Here is a 19,717-nt window from a genome sequence, read left to right on the forward strand (position 1 = left end):
ACTCCATGTAAGTTTATTGTCAAATACAAATAATAGTAGACAAAGTGAAGAAATAATTAGTACAAAAATATGGATATCTATATACTGATTTTATAGAATGGATTAATGGCTTCAAGTCTATTCCTATTTCACATAGAATCCTGCATTTGGAGGATTATATATATGTATATAGGCTATTACTGTACCATACCTGTTATAGTTGTTCAGAAATTACAATAGGTTTTCTTTAAGAGAGTTTGGGCCAAAGTCCAGGAGAATAAAGTATACAAGAAAGAGTTGACTCAAAATCTTTGAGTTGCTTAAACCTTAAACATTCCGTGAAGAAAGAAAATGGATTCACAAATATCCCAGAAAAGGTAGAAAGAGGAAAATGTGAATAAAGAACAAATACAAGGCAAATAACAAGACAGTAAATACAAAAGTAATCATTAATCAAATTAAAATTGAAATGATCTGAAATCTCAATTAAAAGACAGACACATTCAAATTGGATCAAAAAGCAACACTCAACTGGGTTACCCATTCAGAAAAACAGATTAAATCTAAAAACACAAATAGGCTAAAAATAAAACTGGTATTTTGGAGGCTGAGGTCTGAAAAGCACAGATCAAAGCAAGTCCAGGCAGACAAGTCCATGAGAATTTTTTCTTTTTTTCTTTTTTTTTTTTTTTTTTGGCCAGTCCTGGGCTTGAGCTCAGGGCCTGAGCACTGTCCTTGGACTTTCTCAAGGCTAGAGCTCTACCACTTGAGCCTCAGCACTATTTCCGGCTTTTTTTCTATGTATGTGGTACTGAGGAATCGAACCCGGGTCTTCGCGCATGCTAGGCAAGCACTCTATCACTAGGCCAAACTCCTGGCCCAAGACTTTTCTTCTTTAATTTTCTTGTGGTCAAAAATATAATTTGTGGGCCTAATATAGATAATTTGTGTGGCCTAATGGTAGAGTGCTTGCCTATCATGCATGAAGACAAAAGTTTGATTCCTTGGTACCACATACACAGAAAATTCTGGAAGTGGTGCTGTGGCTCAAGCGTAGAGTGCTATCCTTGAGGAAAGCTCAAGGCCAGTTCTCCGGCCCTGGTCAAGCCCCAGGATTGGCAAAAAAAGACAAAGAAAATAAAAGAAAAAAAAAGAAAACACACTAACATCTGTGCACCAAAAATAATTATCTCTATATAACAGGTCAATAATCTCTTCTGTCTTTTTAATACCAGACATTCTTTCCACCATTTCCTTCCCCTTCATTCCTTTCCAGACTGTAAGGATGCATGAAAATATAGCTTTAGTGTGACTTGAATCACTGCCTGTAGTTCCTCCACTTTCCTCTCTGAGCATCTTCCTTATTATCCATTCTCAGGACAAGGTTTCCCGTCAAAATCTGGGTGGTGTGTTTCCTTTTCTGCACCGCTGTTAGCTAAGGCTGTAATGGTATCATGCAAGATGGAGTCCAGGGCATGTGTGAGCTTGATGCCACTGGGGATGGAGCCATGGAATATATCCTGAAAGGCAGCATTTCACAGAGGTCTGTAGGGTATGGTGATGATGTCAGTAGAGTCAGAAAGTTGGTGTCACTCTCATTGTACCTCATTGCTGAGGGAGTCCTGCAATATACTCCGAAAGGTAAATTCTCAATGCATTCTACGGGATGCTTGAGAACCCACATGCACATCAATAGAGTCAGTCTCCTGATGCTGCAAGCACACCTCTCCATAGTGGACACAGCATACATTTCTGAAGCACTGGTATCTAAGAAACTATTTCAAAGCTATTGACCTCTTTTAATTTGCAACGGACATACATAGATTCAGAACTTTCAGAACACTTCAACCCTCTTATATAAATGTACAAATGATTTCTGAATCACTTGGGTGAAAGCAGTGGTAAACCTCATGAGTGGGTATGAAGCCGTGTTTTCGTTAGAATTCCAACTCGGCCGAAGATGTTGTTCAACTCACCCACATTGTACGAGGCACAGTAGTTCTCAGCTCCTTTAATTGTATGGATTTAGGGGGATTAATCTATTTAGAACAATGGGAATAGTATTCTCTGTATAGCAATAGCTAACAAAAATAGCTGCTATTTGCTGAGCATTTTGATAATCTCCATTTCAAATGCTTTGCATGAATAATAGCAACTATTTAGGCAGAGTCATAATGTTCTGCTAGTACTTAAACCAAGCATCTTCTGCATTATAGTGCACTTAGCATGAGACAAGGTCATTTTGGTTTCATAATATTAAGGATATACATTTTTCGCTTGATACCTTGTGACTGCTTTATGCAGTTTACTTTGGAAGGACAAATGCGCCTCCTACTTATTCAGTCATAAAGCCGAGCTCCTCCTCTGGGATCAATTAATTGACAAAAAGCAAGTAATGAGGGCTCAGCTTGAGTTTCAGACCAGAAGGGGGCCTGACATGTGGAGAAAGAAGCTTCCTGGGCACTCCTGGGTGTGGATTTGGTTGGTTTGACTGTTTTTCAGACTCTGAGTAAATTCTCCTGCAGGAAAATTTCTTTTCCCCTGATTTTGTTATCCAGATCATTATTGCTGTAAAACACATTAAGGAAGAAATAGAAACCCTCTGATAGCTGGTCCTACCTCAATACTTGGTTCCATTCTCTTACCTTCCACTAGTATGAAGGCAGAAATGTGTTTCCCTGCTTTCTGGATACTGAATATACAATGTATAAACACAGTTGTTTGCTATTGTATCTAGCAGACCACAATGATATTATCTCTGGAATTAGAGCTAGGGGCATCTCAGCTTGAGTATTTCCTGTTATGGTATGCTCGATCCTCTGACCCTCAGTGTCTACTTGGAAACTAGAAGCAATGAATGACATTTAAACCATCAGGCTTACATGAAATGACAGTGAGAAATTCTATAGAAAGTGCTTAGCACATTATTTTTGTCAACATGGTGTGATTATTCTAAATGTTTACATATAGCATCATCTAAATTTCATTGCGAGAAATGTAAAGACTATAGGTAAGAATTTTCTGGTCCATATTATCTTGTATAATAGCTAGATCAGAAATTTAGTAAGTAAATAAATAACAAACCACAACAGCAACAAAAATTTTAAGTGAAGCTCAGGCCCACTAACTGAGACTGATATATAGCTACACAGAAAGTATGGTCCTGAATCTGGAGTCAGAAAGAGGAAACAAACCGGAACCCCTTTGTTCCCTGCCTCAGTTCATCAAAGGGCAACTTCATATCTCATTTTGAAAGAGAACATTGTTTTCTTTCCAAAACCTGTGTTGCCAAAAATGAAGCAGAAATAGGTTCATTACTGCCAGTAACTGGCAATTTTCAATAAACTGCACTTTGGGGATATGCTTTGAAGTGCAAGAATAAGAGTATCTCTAATTAAGTGTGTTCATTTTTCTGGGAATAGACAAAAGAGAGCCTGGATGTGGCTGTAGCATTTGAGCGGGAAGACTTCCTGTTGTTGGTTTTGGGGGGGGGGGGCTTTATTAAAGAGTGAGGCCTCGATTTCTCTCTAAGCCTTCTTGTTATTTTCTTAAGGATATATTATAAAAATAAAAGGTTGTGGGGTTTCATCTCAGCTTTATTTTTGAGCTAGGGGTTGTTATGTTCCTCATTATGGTCTCAAACCCTTGGACTGGTGTTCTTCCCACGTTAATATCCTGACTTACATGGCTATTTTTACATTGTCACGAGAGAAACCTTTTCATTTCCCATGCTGTCACACTCATATACCTTCCACCTCTCTCCACATCACAGGCATTGAACTTCTCCATCCTCTAAACCTCATCAATTCTGAACTAGCAAGGATGTTTGTTTTGTGTTTTAAAATTATATTGAAGTGCTGTTATATTAGTCTGGTGGTGGTTGATTTAAGTAGCCCACACAGGTTTGGCTCACTTAAGTACTTAATGAGTGAAAACACAGCATGACTGGAGTGATAGAATGATTCACTAACCTTTCCCAAACCTCTTCTTTTCACCTAGAAGATGACAATATAAGACAATTCTCATCTTTCTCAGAGGCATTCTGTGAATGGACTGGGAAAATGTTCTCATGAAGATCAGTATGTCTTTCAACTATTACTTCAGTTGATTCTTACCAAAGATCCCTCCGAAGGAGGTGTATTGCCTCTGCTTTGAAGACCAGTAAACTGAGATTTAGAGCAGGGTAATTTTCCCTTTCCACAGCCATAGTTTTAAGGCATTTGTTTTCACTCTTCCTTTGTATTCCTTTCATTGGTCATGTTAGCAAGAACTACAAATCATAACACTGAGAATGAAGCATTTCCAAGACCTTTCAACATGCATTGTTTGTGGCACGCCCTTAAGGAGAAGCCACTATAACTTGCCCTGCTGTGGACGGATTCTTCAGTACTTCAAAGTGGGAGCCTCTAAAATAGAGTAACCTCAGGGTTCATAGGCCTTTTTGGCACTTCAAAAAAAACAGAGATATAGGTTCTGCTACGTTGGAGAAGTCAGGTGGCTTTCTAGAGAATGGTGAATTGGGTAGATTATTCATGCCGCAAGTAGACACTGCTTTTTTGATGCCAGCTACTATTCTCCACTTAAGGATGCCCCAGTGAAAATAATGGGCAAACCTCTGTGCCTTCATAGGCATGAATTTATAGTTTAGCAAATGGCAGTAGAAGGAATTTGCTAAACAAGTAAAGTAACAACATGCCAGCTGGCAACGATGCTGCTGAGAAAAACATCACTGATTCAGAGGATATTGACTCTAGCCTCAGGAAGATGTGCTTCTGTATACAGTGTGGGTTTGGGAGGCAAGGTACGAATAATATTCTTTATTTATGGGGAAATCTGGGGGTACATATTCCAATAGAGGAAACCCCACAAAAGCAAAAGTTTGAAATAATGAGGGAGATATAAAGGAACTAGCCAGTATTGGAAAGAGTATACTGCACCAATGGGACCATAAACGGGGCATGCAGCCTGAGGGGAAAGAGCTTCACTCTGCAACTTTTCATTAGTTCCTTGCTTTTCTTATATTCTTGGCCCGAGGACATCTACCTTGTAAGAGAACATATAAGATATACCCAGTGATATTTGTTTAATGGGAAAGCTGCTGGCGTTTACAGAGTTTCTTAGGACATTTGTTTAAATAATAAGACTAGGAATGAGTGGGAAACAAAGCCCATGAGTTTAGTTAATTACCAATTTGTAAACATTTCATGTTCCAAAGGTACTAGGGGTTAATGTATTAATTAGAATTTTACAAAACACTTTGAAAAGATCATCTTGAGTGTAACCTTCACCTGATGCTAATACATTCTTGTGCCAAGTTTTGCAATTTTACAGATTCATTTAAAGCTATGTGGAATATTGGGGAGAAAGAATGAGCTTTACACTAAACACGAGAATTTGAATTTTAGTTCATCTTTCATCCATGGTCTGACCTTGAGCCTGCTCCTTAAACATTCTGCATTTAATGTTTCTTCTAGATTTTATTGAATTACGTCTATATCTAGAATGGCTAGGGAGAAGAAACAGGCTATGTGGTAATTTTCTAGTCAATGGTGAATATTATATAATGAATATTTGTACTACACATCTGGAAAGCAGGAAGTGTTTCCTTGGAGTTATCCCCCTTGAGAGGATATTAAAGTAGGCAAGGGAAGCATGATTTCTGATTTTTGGAACCTCATGTACAGAGGACGTGTATCTAAGTTGGTAATAGGCTGCAGTATACGTGGGGAATCTATCATCAACACACACAACTATTTTATCTAATTTTGGCTGGAAAATTTTCAGAAAATATTAGGAATTTTCAGGAAGCAATGATATGGAAAGATTATTTTTGTTTCAGTTTTTGTTTCTGTTGCTCAATTAGATAGAATGGTGTAAACAGATCTCTAGCTGTGAAGAGGTCAAGAATGAGTTTGGGAGAAGGAGCTGAGCTGCCCAGTATAGTGTATAGACAAAGGAAAGAGCTGTGAGGAGCAAGCTAGTACTAGACCGCGGGAGAAGCAGAATACTTAGAAAAGAAGCTTGGACCTCATGTGCTGGCCATAGACAGAGGCAAAACAGGTTGCTGATTAAGAGAGTGAGAAGATGAAAACTTAATTTCAGACTCATTATTCTGGCAGCCCTGTGAAGTGTAAATAGAGCATGGAGAAATTTGGGATAGACACAAAGCTTGTAGTGACAGAACACCTAGCTCTATTCTCAAGGTGTTATTTCTGAATTCCCTCGACAGTCTCCCACACTTGGTGCTGTGACCATGTCTCTTCTGAAAGATGAGGGCATAAGGGCATGGAGATTAAGTTTACATAGTGTCAAACCTCTAGCATGGGGGCCCCAGAGGTGTCTGAATCTAGGCCATTTAGCTGTAGAGTCTATATTCTGAAGCATTTGACTGCACTTTCTCTGAAACCAGCCCCTAGTGGGAGGAAGTCTGGGTCTCATATTGCTCTGTCTGTCTGATCTCTTCTGTGAGTGTCTATCTTCAGTTTGCTCATCTGTGAAATGGGAGAATTGAATTGCCTTTCTGAGAACTTTTAGTATCTCAGATGCTCTTCTAGCTTTTTATCAACCCAGTTATTTTTTTCTCGACATTAAGTAGTTGTTCAAACAAGTTTCAATTCAACATGGCAATTTAAGAATAAAATGGATCTTCGTTATACCCCCTCTCCACTTTCCATAATCATAAGGTCTTAGTAGAAAAATGGAATGAAAGTTGTACAGGGCCATAGACATTCCAAGGAACTTTTCTTATGCTCTTCATCCTCAAACTTTCTGTGGCATCAGATTATCCTGTTATCATTTTTAAAAAGAGCCTCACAGCTACTCAATGATACTTGTATCAGTTAAGGTGAGTTGAATACTAATGAGCAGATGCATAAAGGTCCATGTTGGTAAATTCTTCAGTATTTTGTAAACATTAGGAATGTGTCCTAGCTTGCGTATTTCTGCCTTGAAAGAGTATCAGAGTCACTAATCAAACCACAGTACTAGTTCTCTATGACTAAGACTCACTGGAAAGAATGAAATCAGTAACGCAGAACTCCCTGAAGCCAAATTTCTCTCTGCACTCAGCAAGTTCGGATAAAATGCACACGTTTATTTCTTGCACTAGTAAATGTTGCTTCTGCAACAGCTGGGGTTTCTTTCCTAAGTCAAAACACGAGGAGGCTCTTATCCTGTTTCTGGCCCTTGGTTAGTTTCCGCTGTTTCCAAGGCAACTGACCAGCCCTGGGAAGCCACTAGCAGCTCGCAGCAGCAGGCAGCTCCGTGGCGTGTGCGTCCTGCTTCGTGGGACCTCGCGGGTGACCTCCTGGGTCTTTGGGTGATCTGCACGCTACTTCCTGCAGGGCTGTCCCTCTGTCTCAGAGTGATAACGAAGAAGCCGATAATTCTGACAGGGCTGACTTTATCCGGCTGTCACTTCTGGCCTCTGCTATGGCAGACGGGATGAATGCATTCTCCTTTCACTCTAGCCTGGACTCTCAGATCTCCTCCTCCCCCTTCTTCTACCTTCCCCGCCTCTCTCTCTCTTCTCTCTCCTTCCCTCCCTCCCTCTCTCTCCCTTTCTCTGTCTCGCACGCTCTCTCTCCCTCTCTTCTCCCTGGCTCTCTCTCTCTCTCTCTCAAGCTCTCCTCCCCTTCCCTGGCAATAGCCTTCTTAATGTAGTTTAATGGCTTTACAAAGAAAGCCAGGCAGAAGAGCACTCCTCAGTGGCCGTGGTCGGACCATGACCTAGCTGACCATGAACTTGGAAGGGCTTGAAATGATAGCAGTTCTGATCGTCATTGTGCTTTTTGTTAAATTGTTGGAACAATTTGGGCTGATTGAAGCAGGTTTAGAAGGTAAGGGAGTGCTTTTTAGCGACTTCTCAAAATTCTCTGTATTACCATATTTTTTTTTTCTTTTAAGTGAATGTTAAAGAGGCACCTGAAATAAAATCAAGGAAATGACTGGGCTGGAAGATGTCGAGAGGTAGATTTTGTAGGGTAAGATAGATTAATAAACTTTTGCCAGTTGTAGTCATGTTTTCACAGTGAAAGAATGCTGAAACTATGATACACACTTTGAATCGAAATGGTAGAGCCAAAAACTGAGGAAATTAAGGTATATCTGTGAGAATATAATCCATGCTGCAATTAAATTTTTATTTCTAATATGAGCAGATTTCATTTGGGTTTGTTGTGGCTGTAGGATGGATGCACTGGCTTTAGCTATGCAAATGCATTAATCACAGGGAAATAGATATCTGTTTGCAATTTCTTATGGTTTAAGATTGGAGCCAAAGAATGACAAGCTTTTGATTAGATTGTGTTTCTGGAAGTGTTTATAATATTAGCAATTTTTATATTCTAATGGGAAAAGAGCCTCCAACTCACAGGACTTAAAGACTTTAATGAGGGTTTCAAATAGAGTCCATTGTTTCTCAGGTGTGCTGGTTGTTTGTTTTCATTATAGAATGATTCTCCTGCTCTTCATAATTATCTCTTTCTTGAAACATGAGGAGTGTACCTCTGATATCTTTCCCTGAACTAAACACTTCATGCAGGATCAAAGTAAATTTGGGCTGTTATTTTCTTACTAGTCTGAACACATTTGCGAATATGTTTATAGCCAGCCTGTCATTGTTTCTCACAAGTTGTCAGTGGGATTTTTAAAAGCATCTGTGGATGATAGTTGACACGGCTGTGCTTTGATATTAACCAAGTTTCACATTTAGAACCTGAGTGGATATGAAAAAAATACATCATCAATGTATTGCCATTCCCCCAGACCCCTAAATTCAATCCTCCTGAGAAAGGCTGCTTCAGTGTGTCATAAATAAGATTGCTTTAACTAAGTGCAAACATCAAATTAAAGTAAGTGTGTCACTCTGATGTAGGTTACCAGAAACCTACATTTATATCTCTTTGGAAGGACAAGAAGGTGATACTGGAAAGAAGGGTTGATCCAAGTCACTTAAAAGAAAGTTTGTAGAATGCATTTTGTTGTGGAGACCTTCAGTTTGTACTTCTGAAAGGCAGGATCATTTCTAACTTCTGGAGATGGTCATCCTCTCTAAAATTGACTTTACCATGCTTGCTGTCATAAAACCAATAGCATGGTCTGGCTTCTCTAGCTTCTCAGTCTGTGCTGTTTCACTTGACGGATGTGACTGGGACGTCCCATTTTTAATGCACTTGTTTTTCATTCTTTCTGCGAATGCACGCTGAACGGAATGGCAGGCTTTGTTCAGGGATTTTCCATGGAGGGTGGGTGTTCATTCTGTAAACTGTTATACTGGGAGAATTTACTCTGGGTTTTATTGTGGTACCTATTCTACTATTGGTTTTGTTTGTTTCAGGAGAATAAACATTCACCTTCCCTAAGGACTACTACTAAACACTTTGTAAAAGTATCTTTTGTTCTGTTTTCCGGTTACCGATGCACAAAAATGCAGTGTTTTGGATGAATATTTTCATGTTAGTATTTGCGTGTTTTACCTTTAACAGCACTAGCAATTCTTTGGTCAAAACTGTATTAATGCAATAGAGAGAATATGTTTTTCTAAATGTCCATATAAATCGATGCATTATTTATCCATATCCAATTAGCCCAGTGGTTTTAGGAAATAGTTTCGAGTGTAAAACATTATGAACTACATGAAAAAATAATTATCTTTCTAGTTTAAAACTTGATAGAAATAAGAGCACGAGGGCCCTTCCGTGTGAAATCTGGGTAAGTCATGCCTCAATTTTAATGCACAAGTCAGCAAACCTTCAAGACAATATTTATTTGGCTGCATTTTTGGTTACTAGAGATGCAATATAAATGAAGAGGTGATAGATCTCACTGAACACAGTTTCTGTGTATATTCTGAAGTTGCAGCCTGCTTTGAATAAGCAGTGTTCAAAACTCAAAGCGTATCGTTACAGAACTTTCCCTGAAACTTTCTTGCTATAAGCAAACATTGATATGCATTTCATTCAAATTTAATTGAGTCAATTTTATATAACTGAATTGGAGAGTCAATGTTTTTTTCTTCCTCTTCTTATTCCTGTAGGCTTGTGTCCTATTAAAGAATTTCAGTATTAGCTAAGCAAACTTAAATCAAGGTTAATGTTGTAGTGGGACAGTTTTGAATTTCATGTTCCTTCTATTTTTCAATATAAAAGCCACTCATAATGTACTCTGTATTATTATGCATACGATATGTCTTGTTACATTTTCAAGAGTTTAAATAATGTACTACTATTGTCTTGATCTTATCATGTATTTAATAAGTGTATATCAAAATAAATCAGTAATGAAAAAGTCTGAAATGATTGTACTTGCTTATTCTTGAGGCCATTGGACTCTCATTTGTGCAGAAGACTGGTGATTGGATGCTTGAATATCCTGAATCCTTCTGTTCCAGTAAACTTATGAAATGCATAGATATATAAGCCACACAACAGTCTATGTTTATAAACAAAAGTATTTATAACTAACAAATGACCTTCTTTCTCTTGAAAAACTAACGTAATAATCAGAGTACAGACATGTATGCCTCACTGGTCATTCTCTTTGCTTTCTATACTTGGAAAATTTTTGGCCACTTTTGTTGTCTAAAGAGAAAACTAGACTCAGTAGTCTTTATAGAGCTTTCTGTTTCATAAACTCTAAAAGTGTGTCTGATAATTAAATTCTAATAATTTATGTGTTATATATTGTTTCTCATGTAGTTTTCCTAATTCTTTTTTTTCATAATGGGAGTATTCACCAGACTTTTGGGAATTATTATTGTTATTTCCAGAGTCTAGAGAAATGTCTTTTTCTGTATTTTACAATTTGATACTTGGGACTGCAATTTCAGGCATGCATGTGATTTCATTCCTAAAACTTATATACAGTTCTGCAGAGCAGGAATGGCTCATGCCTGTCGTCTTGGCTATGCAGAGGGCTGAGGTCCAAGAATAAAGGTTCAAAGACAGTTTGGGCATAAAAGTTCTTGAAACTGTTATCTTTGATAACCCACAAAAAAAAAGTGAATGTGCTAGCCTTGAGAAAGAAAAAAAAAGCTTAGAAGAGGACTCAGGCTCTGACTTCAAGCTCTGGACCAGCATACATACACATACACAGAAACACCTACCCCCCCCCACACACCTGTGTATACAAAAAATCATCTTACAAATAAGCATATCATATATCATACCATTATACTATTATCTAGTAATAATATTTTATTTTTGTCTAATTTAATTGAACTTTAATACTTTTACTTTTTTGACCAGTCCTGGGGCTTGAACTCAGGGCCTGACCACTGTCCTTGAGCTTTCTCAAGGCTAGTGCTCTACCAATTGAATCATAACACCATTTCCAGCTTTTTCTGTGTATGTGGTATCAAGGAATTGAACGTGGGGCTGTACGCATGCTAGGCAAGCACTCTACCACTAGGCCATGGTTTCAGCCCTTACTTTTACTTCTTGCAAGAATGAATCTGAATTTCAGGTCAATGACAGCATTGACTGAAGATCAGCAAATGACAGCATTTAGTGAAACAAAGTTGGAGGCATAATTCGTGATGCACTGGTCAATGTTTTGAATTCTTTGGTTCTCTCCCCTGAGTGAAGAGTTTTAGTGAGGTTCAGAGGTATCACAATTTGCTTATACCACACAACAACAAATTGCCTCTTTCCCAGCTATAAAAATGAAAGTAGTTTTCTGTTAACACATTCCAGGGAGAAATTGAATCAAAATTTTAATGGCAAAGCCATTTTATTGCAACAGTGGGCTGTGAAAAACGTCTAGTTTTCATCCAAATACAAATTACATTATTAAAACATATATTTAAATTACGTTGTTACTGAATGACGAAAGAACCAGTCTACTGTCAATTTAAGTAAAATGCAAATGGATTAGGAAAAAATCAGGCTTACTAATAACTGTTATATAAAAAAGACAAAAAAATGGGGCTAGGAGTGTGGCCTAGTGGTCGAGTGCTTGCATAGCATAGCATGCACAAAGCCTTGGATTCGATTCCTTGGTATCACATACACAGAAAAAAGCCAGAAATGGTGCTGTGGCTCAAGTGGTAGAGTGCTAGCCTGGAGACAGCTCAAGGACAGTGCCCAGGCCCAAAGTTCTAGCTTCAGGACTGGCAAAAAAAAAAGACCAAAATACATGATTATCTTCTGCTTGCACTAATAGTCATACTTTCAATGTTATCCATTTATCCATCTCCTTTGATTTAGCAGATGTAGGGAACACTATATAACAAGCTGGGGAACTCATAAGACCAAAACAAGGTATTAAATATATATCAAAAGATGGGTTTTTAGAACCCAAGATTTTAGTTCTCATGTGTGGTTTGAGTACAAGAAATGCAGGACCTGTGAGTAAGTCGGATTGGTTAGAAAATAAACACAGTATGTGCCGGTTTTGCTGCTAAGTGGGAGTCAAAAGGCTGAAGATAACTGAGGAGTAATTGTTCCATTTGAAATAACTTCAATACCAGTCTCCTGATCTTTATTTTGTTTATCTTCGATTTAGCCTTTGTAAAGATTTACCATTTGAATTCTCCCCTGAAACTACCATATTTCGGCAAAACATTTCCATACTCTTGCATACTCTCCAAAGTATTTACTTATATATTTATAAACAAATTCTAGCTCCCATGTATGAGAGTAAATATGCAATCTTTGTTTCTCTGTGGGGAGAATGCAATCAAGTATTCATGGATATCTTACAAAATTGCCAGTCGTGAAGGAAGGCCAAGGGTTGGTCAGGAGAAATGGGTAAGAATGTTGACAGTTTTGACATTGATCAAGATACATTGAATTCATAAACTGCTAATGGCAATTCCTCTCTACAGCTACTTAAAGATAATACAAAATAGATAAGTAGATGAACTTCATTAAGCAGACTATTATTTACATTCGCCTAGAATCCCGCTTCCCTAAATTCAGATATTTCCTAAGCTGATGTAGGTTTGTTGTCTTAGAAATGTTATTTTAGTCTGTGATATTTAAGAAAGGTGAACCGACTTTGCAGTATATTAGAAAATATACACCTATTTCGCCCCATGCGGTAATGTAATTAGGGTAGCTTAACATTTCATAGGAAGGTACATTCTCAGACTGAACCCAGTATCTCTCCAGTTTGTCTTTTGGTGATGAGTGTGATTTCTGGAAAAAAGGACAGAGAAGGGCTGATGATTTTGGAAAAGGAAGGACATGGAAGATGAAAGGCAAGTCCTTGAAACCAGGGGAAATAACATATAAGAGAATCTGACATATGTGGAATAGGTTGATTAGTACCTGGAAAAAAATCTAATATTGTAGGAGCTCATCCAGTTTTGGAGCAGGACAAAAGAGACTTGTTTGTATTTTTAAAGCTTCTTCAGGAAGATTACAAAAGAAAGCATATATACTAGTTTTTATCAGCATATCAGCTAGTGGAAACAGCCATTTTCCTTACCAAGGACAGAAGGAAAGGGAGACAAGAATACTGACCACAATGGAGATCCCATGGAAGGCAGACATTTGTGCTACACATTGAATTCCACAGGATTGTCACATCAGCCACAAAGGACTGCAGGTGTTAGTTCTTATTTGCCAGATTGTAAATTAGAGTTTTGGGGAGAGTAATAACTTGTTTAAGCTAACCAGGGAATAACTAGATGGGTTGCAACAACTTTATGGTGGCACGAATTCAAATGGCATTCATTATTTCTACAGAAGACAAATATTCCCAAATGGGATCTGACAAAGAAGTCAGATGCAATACAACCATGTACTCCTGACCTATACATCTTTGAGATTCTCATGGGAATTTTTGCTTCAAGTAGAAGCTCTTCATCTAGAGCCACTAATCAAAACATGGCCAAAGGAAGAATATAAAATTTGCAAAAGAGGGGCAATGAAGAGAAGAAAGGCCAACACTTTTTTATCTAGGTTTCACAGAACAGAAGATCTGTCAGAAATTACCAGATCACTTCACAGATGAGAAAACGGAGTCATATAGAGGGATGAAAAAACTCATAAGGTAGAACTACTTTCTGCAATGAAAAATGTAAAGAAATATTCTCATTGGATAAACTTAAAGCACAGTCTAAATTCCACAAAATACTTTCCCAATTTTCAGCACTCCTAGAACTCTGCTTGGAATCCCACTATTTGACAGATCAGAGATTCAAGAGTTTAGAGGATGCTGAAGTTATTTTCTGCCAAGTCTTTATCACTAGATACAGATGATAGTACAAGATAACCTTTGGTCTGAAGTACTTAGCCATTAATTGAAATGTTTCTACCTGTCTTACTGTCTCCATATGTTTTATAGTGGAAGATTATCACCAGTGGCCTGGTTGATGAAGTTGTAGAAGACCAAGATCCTAAAACTTTTCTTTGTAACAAGATAAATGCTAATATACTTAACTATCTCTCTCCATATATATATATATGTATATATATATATACACATACATACATAATATAGATATAGATATGTATTCCAATTACATAATCTTTCTAAATTTATATAATATGTATATATGTAATATATATGCTATATATAGCATACTATAAAAACTATATATATACTATATATACTATATATACTATATATAGTATACTATGTGGTATACTATATAGACATAATATATAGTATATATAATACACTATATATTATATACTATATATACCATATATATAATGTTTGTTTACTTGTTTGTTGGTTATGGGACTTGAACTCTGTGGCTGGGCATTGTCCCTGAGCTCTTCAGTTCAAGTCTACCACCCTACCACTTGGCCTGGGCATTGTCGCTGAGCCCTTCAGCTCAAGGCTACTGCCCTTCCCCTTGGGCCAAAGCACACCACTTCCAGTTTTCTGGAGATTAATTAAAGATCAGAGTCTTACTGTCCTTGTAGTGCCTGGGCTGACTTTGAACCATGATCCTCAGATCTCAGCCTCCCGAGAAGCCAGGATTATAGGCATGAGCCACCATACCTGGCATATACTACATATTTTATACAATACCATATATGGCAATGCAAATGCTGTACATAATGTATGTACTATATATTATATCATACATACCATATATATTGCATATATATGCATACTATATAATGACATCTGTTTTATGAACCATTTTTCTCAGTTTGAATATTAAAAATAGGAAATATCTTAATTTCCTCACTGCTTGATAGTAAGTCCTCTTCTCAGAGGCCTCTCTTGATCTCTAGGGCTTTAATTTCTTGTTGTCCAGGCTGTTGGAAAGCATTTGGGTAATTCAGGAGACTCCTCATGCTGCAGTTGGTTCCCCAATCATCTTCAGTTTCTCCTGGAACGTTGTATGTAGAACGCAGATGCTTAGAAAAGATATTTGGAAGGCGAAATTTGGCTCTATAACAATTAAGTTCTAGCTCTAATACATTCTAGTTGCACCCTCTTGATAAGTTCTGTAACCTCTGCCCTTCAATGATCATATCTCTTATAGTAGAATTGCTTCTCCATGTGCTTTTTTTTCCCCTGTGGCTTGATAGAAGTTGGCATTTGAGAAAAGTAGGGTTGATTCCATGCATAGGTACTACTCAATAAAAGAAACTTTGGCCGGAAGTGTGTTTCATGCATTCCATGATCCTGGGCACGCCACTGTAGGTGGACAAGGGCAAATCAGATAACTGGGAGAGAGGATAAGTATAGGCCAGGGTTATGCTGTATAGGAACTTTTCCAGGTCTCTCGGTTTTATTCTTTTTATCAGGAAGCCAGTGAAAGACTGAGATAAGGAATCTTTACACAGTCCATGTGTCCAGCTTCTCTGGAGACCCTGAAATCAGTGTCAACATCATACTTGCCTTTGTCAATCTCTGTTTGCATTTCACATCTACCTGCTTCTTGCTTTGACTCAAACATCTCATGCTAAACCTCTCCTTGGAAACAACAAGTCGCATTTCCCATCACTGATCTTCTGAATGCACTGAAGAAGAAACTTCATTTCCTTCCTTTTTGTCCTCTCTCTATCACTGCAAAGTCTATTCTTCAATTCTTTCAAAATCCTGTGACAAAGAGCCCACGATAACTGTGCCTTCAGGAACAATATGTATTGTTTTCATATGACTTTATTAGAATTTTGAGAGGTCATTGCTCTTTGAATACCTGGTGAGAATGTGATGAGGTTCAGAGAAAATCTGACTCTCACCACAACGGAAAGCCAGGAACACTGATGAGCAGTCCCTCTTCCCCACACATTAGCTCCAAAGATATATATACATATTGGACCGATTGTGAACTGAGATGAGAATAATACTTTCATTCCCCAGATATTTGTTCTAATACATACATTTGGAAGTAGATTCTTGAATCATGCTGACTGTAGCCCAACCCCCTCATTTTCTGAACAAACTGAGACCTAGAAAGGTTAATTGACTTGTTAGCAATCACAACAGGGTTTGCCAAACATAGATAACATAACAATTACCTCATCTATGATACAATGTTCATTATATCCTAGGTGAGCATTTCACAGATTTCTAGTATCTAATTTTTGCTAAGCCCTGTAAGGATAATCTCATTAGACATAATTAGAGGAACACCCACTATTTACTTAAGATATATTGTGGACAGTTTTTCTTCAGATTACTCTTTTTCAGTACTATTAGCTTATGTGAATATTAATGGGGAAAGTTCCTAAGTAGAATCAAAGGCTCTGCCCTGCTTGCTACAGTAATGATGTCCTATCATGAAACCATAAATTCCAGTGAGGCTAAGAACCAAGCTTTCATTCAGAGGATAATTAGAGCTCTGCTCACATTCCACAGTGATAAAGACACATAGTCAAAAACTCAGATAAACACCAAGTGCTCAGCCTTCCAGCAGGTACCATATAAACATAGTATGAGGTCTTACGGAGGAAGGTTGAAGAATTAATGGTTGACAAGACATTGTCCTCCTACTATGGGGTATGATACTAAGGTTTCTGGCAGAGTTGACTAGATAACTTTGGATGGAAGGCAACTCTCTTTTACTGTAGTCTAAGCAGAAACCATGGGTGTAGAATTTGGTATGATTATAATGAGAATTTAAGAGACATTGCAACTCAATTACTGTGAAGCACAATGAGAGGAAAAAACATTTATGAGGTAGAGAAAAATGACTGCATTAAAGTGATAGATAAAACAAGATAGCCTTACTAGAGCCTGTGGGAAATGAATTTACTGGGCAAATATACAAATGTAGTCAAACAGTGCTGAGAATCCTTTTGAGATTTTTGGCCACACTTTTGCAAGGAGATTCGTCTAGCTTAGATTAAGTGTCTACTTATTTGAGTATTACTATAAGAATTTTCCTTTCCAGTTCTGTTCCAAGAGAAGGAAGAATTGAGTAGTAAGGGTAAGAATGGAAAACTATTGATGAAATAGAGGAATTTGCTCACTGTAACCTCCAGATAGGCAAGGAGATGGGGGTTTTGCCACAGAAATCTTGAATTGAACTGAAATTGAATCAAAACTGCCAGCAAAATTGCTTAGGAAAAAGACCCAGCAAAATGTTTGCAAGTAGGGCTGGATTTGTGATCATGAAAATGCTTACTAAAATATTTTCAGACTGCTCTTGGAGTGACAGATTGTTTCCTGAAAGTTGTCTATGCACTATCCCTTCACTCATGGAGTAAAATTCAAATACATGAAAGTGCAGACTTGAAACACCGCCTGGAATCTGAGGAGGAAGGATTTCAGCTTGAAGATCAGGCAGGGCTGCAGAAGCCCACATCTCAAATATCTACTTAAAAAATAGGTTTTATGTATCAGGTATGTTTTTGCTGTTCCTGAGGCTTGGAATCTGTCCTTGAGCCTCTTTGTGCTAGCACTCTTCCACTTGAGTGACAGAGCCACTTCCAGCTTTTTCTTAGTAGTTTATTAGAGATAGGGTCTCTTGTATTTTCCTGCCCACACTGGCTTTGAAGTGTGATCCTCAGGTCTCAGCTACCTAAGTAGCTGGGATTACAAGCGTGAGTCACTGGTATCTAGCCAGATACAGTTTCATGGTTGTGTATTGTACTTCTCCTGGTTCTTTAATCTTCAGACCCTAATCTATTATTATCTTTAGGAAAATTCAAATTTTCTTGCTGTCACAGATCCTATAGATTACTGCCAAACACAGATGTTTAGTGTTTCTTAAACACTAAGATGTATAAGAGATGTATAAATTCTATATGTGCATATACATTATTGTATAGATGTATGTTTGTACAAGCAAATGCTAGATTCAGGGGTGCATATATTTGTACAATATACAAACTGCACACACATTTATACTTGAGACTACAAATTGTGATATTTCTGGAAATACACAATGAGCTCATTGAAAGACATTGATTTATTTGTACCAAGAGCTGTAAAGATTCCTTTAGAATATATTAATAGTTAATCATGTGTGTAAATACAGAAGTAGAATGGGGGATTATGCCAAAAATTGCAGCATTGATTAATGGGTGAAACTTGATTGTGACATTGAAGCAGAACACATTTCCTTGTGAGGGGAAAATGTCTTCATTGCAATCCTTCATCAAACTAGCTATGTGGTCTTAGGAAAAAGTTACTAGAATCCTCTGATTAGTCTATAAAATACTCAACTAGACCCATTAAACCATTGGGAAGAACAAAGATTAATAGAATGGCTTATTGTCCACGGGAAGGTCTGGATAAAGTTTTCTTATCTTTGCTTAGGTCAGGTATACAACACCTTGACTTTGGGATGTTACTGTCATGTCCCATGTAGTTTCCAAATGGCCTTTCTTCTTGGCCCTCAGGCTTCAATCCCCATCTAAGTTTAGCTCTTTCACCTCTGATCTGCATCTTCTCACTTATCCAAGACTAAATTCTGAACTCCTTCAGTTTAGGCAAGAGTCTCTGCATCTGCATGCTGATAATTTTACCCATTTATCCAGTATGATTCCAATAGAATCATAAATACAATAATGCTAAAAAGATCTTCAGAAAATAGTCTAGGTACAAACACAGGTTCCAAAACAGTATGTATAATACAGATCTTTTTTTAAAAAAATATTTATACCCATAAAGGATGGTAGGTAAACACTCTTGTTTGTCAATTCCTTTTTTGAAGATATTCTTGTATTTTTTTGCATCTATTTATCTAATTTGGGGAAATTAATCTTTAAAAAAAAGACCAGCAATATATAACAAAGTTGTTTTCCCAGAAAGGAAATGCATCACTATATAGAACCTAGTAATTTATCCATTTAAAATGAAAATATTTGTTTTTAGTCATGAAAACTTATTTAAAAGTGCAAAGTTTTGATGTTTTTCATCTTAAAATATGAAAATTCAGAGGAACCATCTTTGAACTAATGCCAGATTTTAAGAAACTGGAATCCTTTATTGAACTTCAGGGTAAACAGTTTCCAGTGTCATTGATGGACAGCTGTCTTCATAAATATTGCTATGTCAATTAAGTTATTAAGAGGCCAGGGTAGTGAGGTTTGATCCCTGAACCTCTAGTACGTAATAGAGGTATGAGCTTTTGGAATGTGCTAAGAGGATCTGTAGTTGAAGAACTCTTTGGAGCAAAATGTTCTATTTGTTTTGCTTCATTACTTCTGAAAGGGACTGTGGGTTTGTCACAGGAGGAGGAATGGAGTAATTGAAATGGCACAGGGTGGTAGAATCAGGCTTCATAGTAATTTTCAGCTTCCTCACTTCTTAGCTTCAGTTTCCTTTCACTGGTAGCAACTTGCTTGCATGTGCGTAGGAACCATTCATGTGAAAA

The 19,717-nt window shown here is 37.5% G+C and overlaps 1 protein-coding gene across 3 annotated transcripts in view; it reads left to right on the forward strand.

Annotated features, from left to right (window-relative positions):
• Kcnip4 (potassium voltage-gated channel interacting protein 4) overlaps window positions 1-19,717 on the forward strand; it is an 870,838-nt gene that overhangs the window by 486,534 nt on the left and 364,587 nt on the right. Inside the window, exon 1 of one of the 3 annotated variants that reach the window (XM_090343769.1) lies at window positions 7,610-7,817. The exons of the other annotated variants lie outside the window; for them this stretch is intronic. Within the exon in view, the coding sequence (XP_090199895.1) occupies window positions 7,718-7,817 (100 nt within the window). The 5' untranslated portion in view covers window positions 7,610-7,717. Of the gene's footprint in view, window positions 1-7,609; window positions 7,818-19,717 lie in introns of those variants that run through there. 3 annotated transcript variants of the gene reach the window in all.

This window comes from Megascapheus bottae, chromosome 13, assembly GCF_031878675.1.
Source record: "Megascapheus bottae isolate mThoBot1 chromosome 13, mThoBot2.hap1, whole genome shotgun sequence".
Taxonomy (NCBI): domain Eukaryota; kingdom Metazoa; phylum Chordata; class Mammalia; order Rodentia; family Geomyidae; genus Megascapheus; species Megascapheus bottae.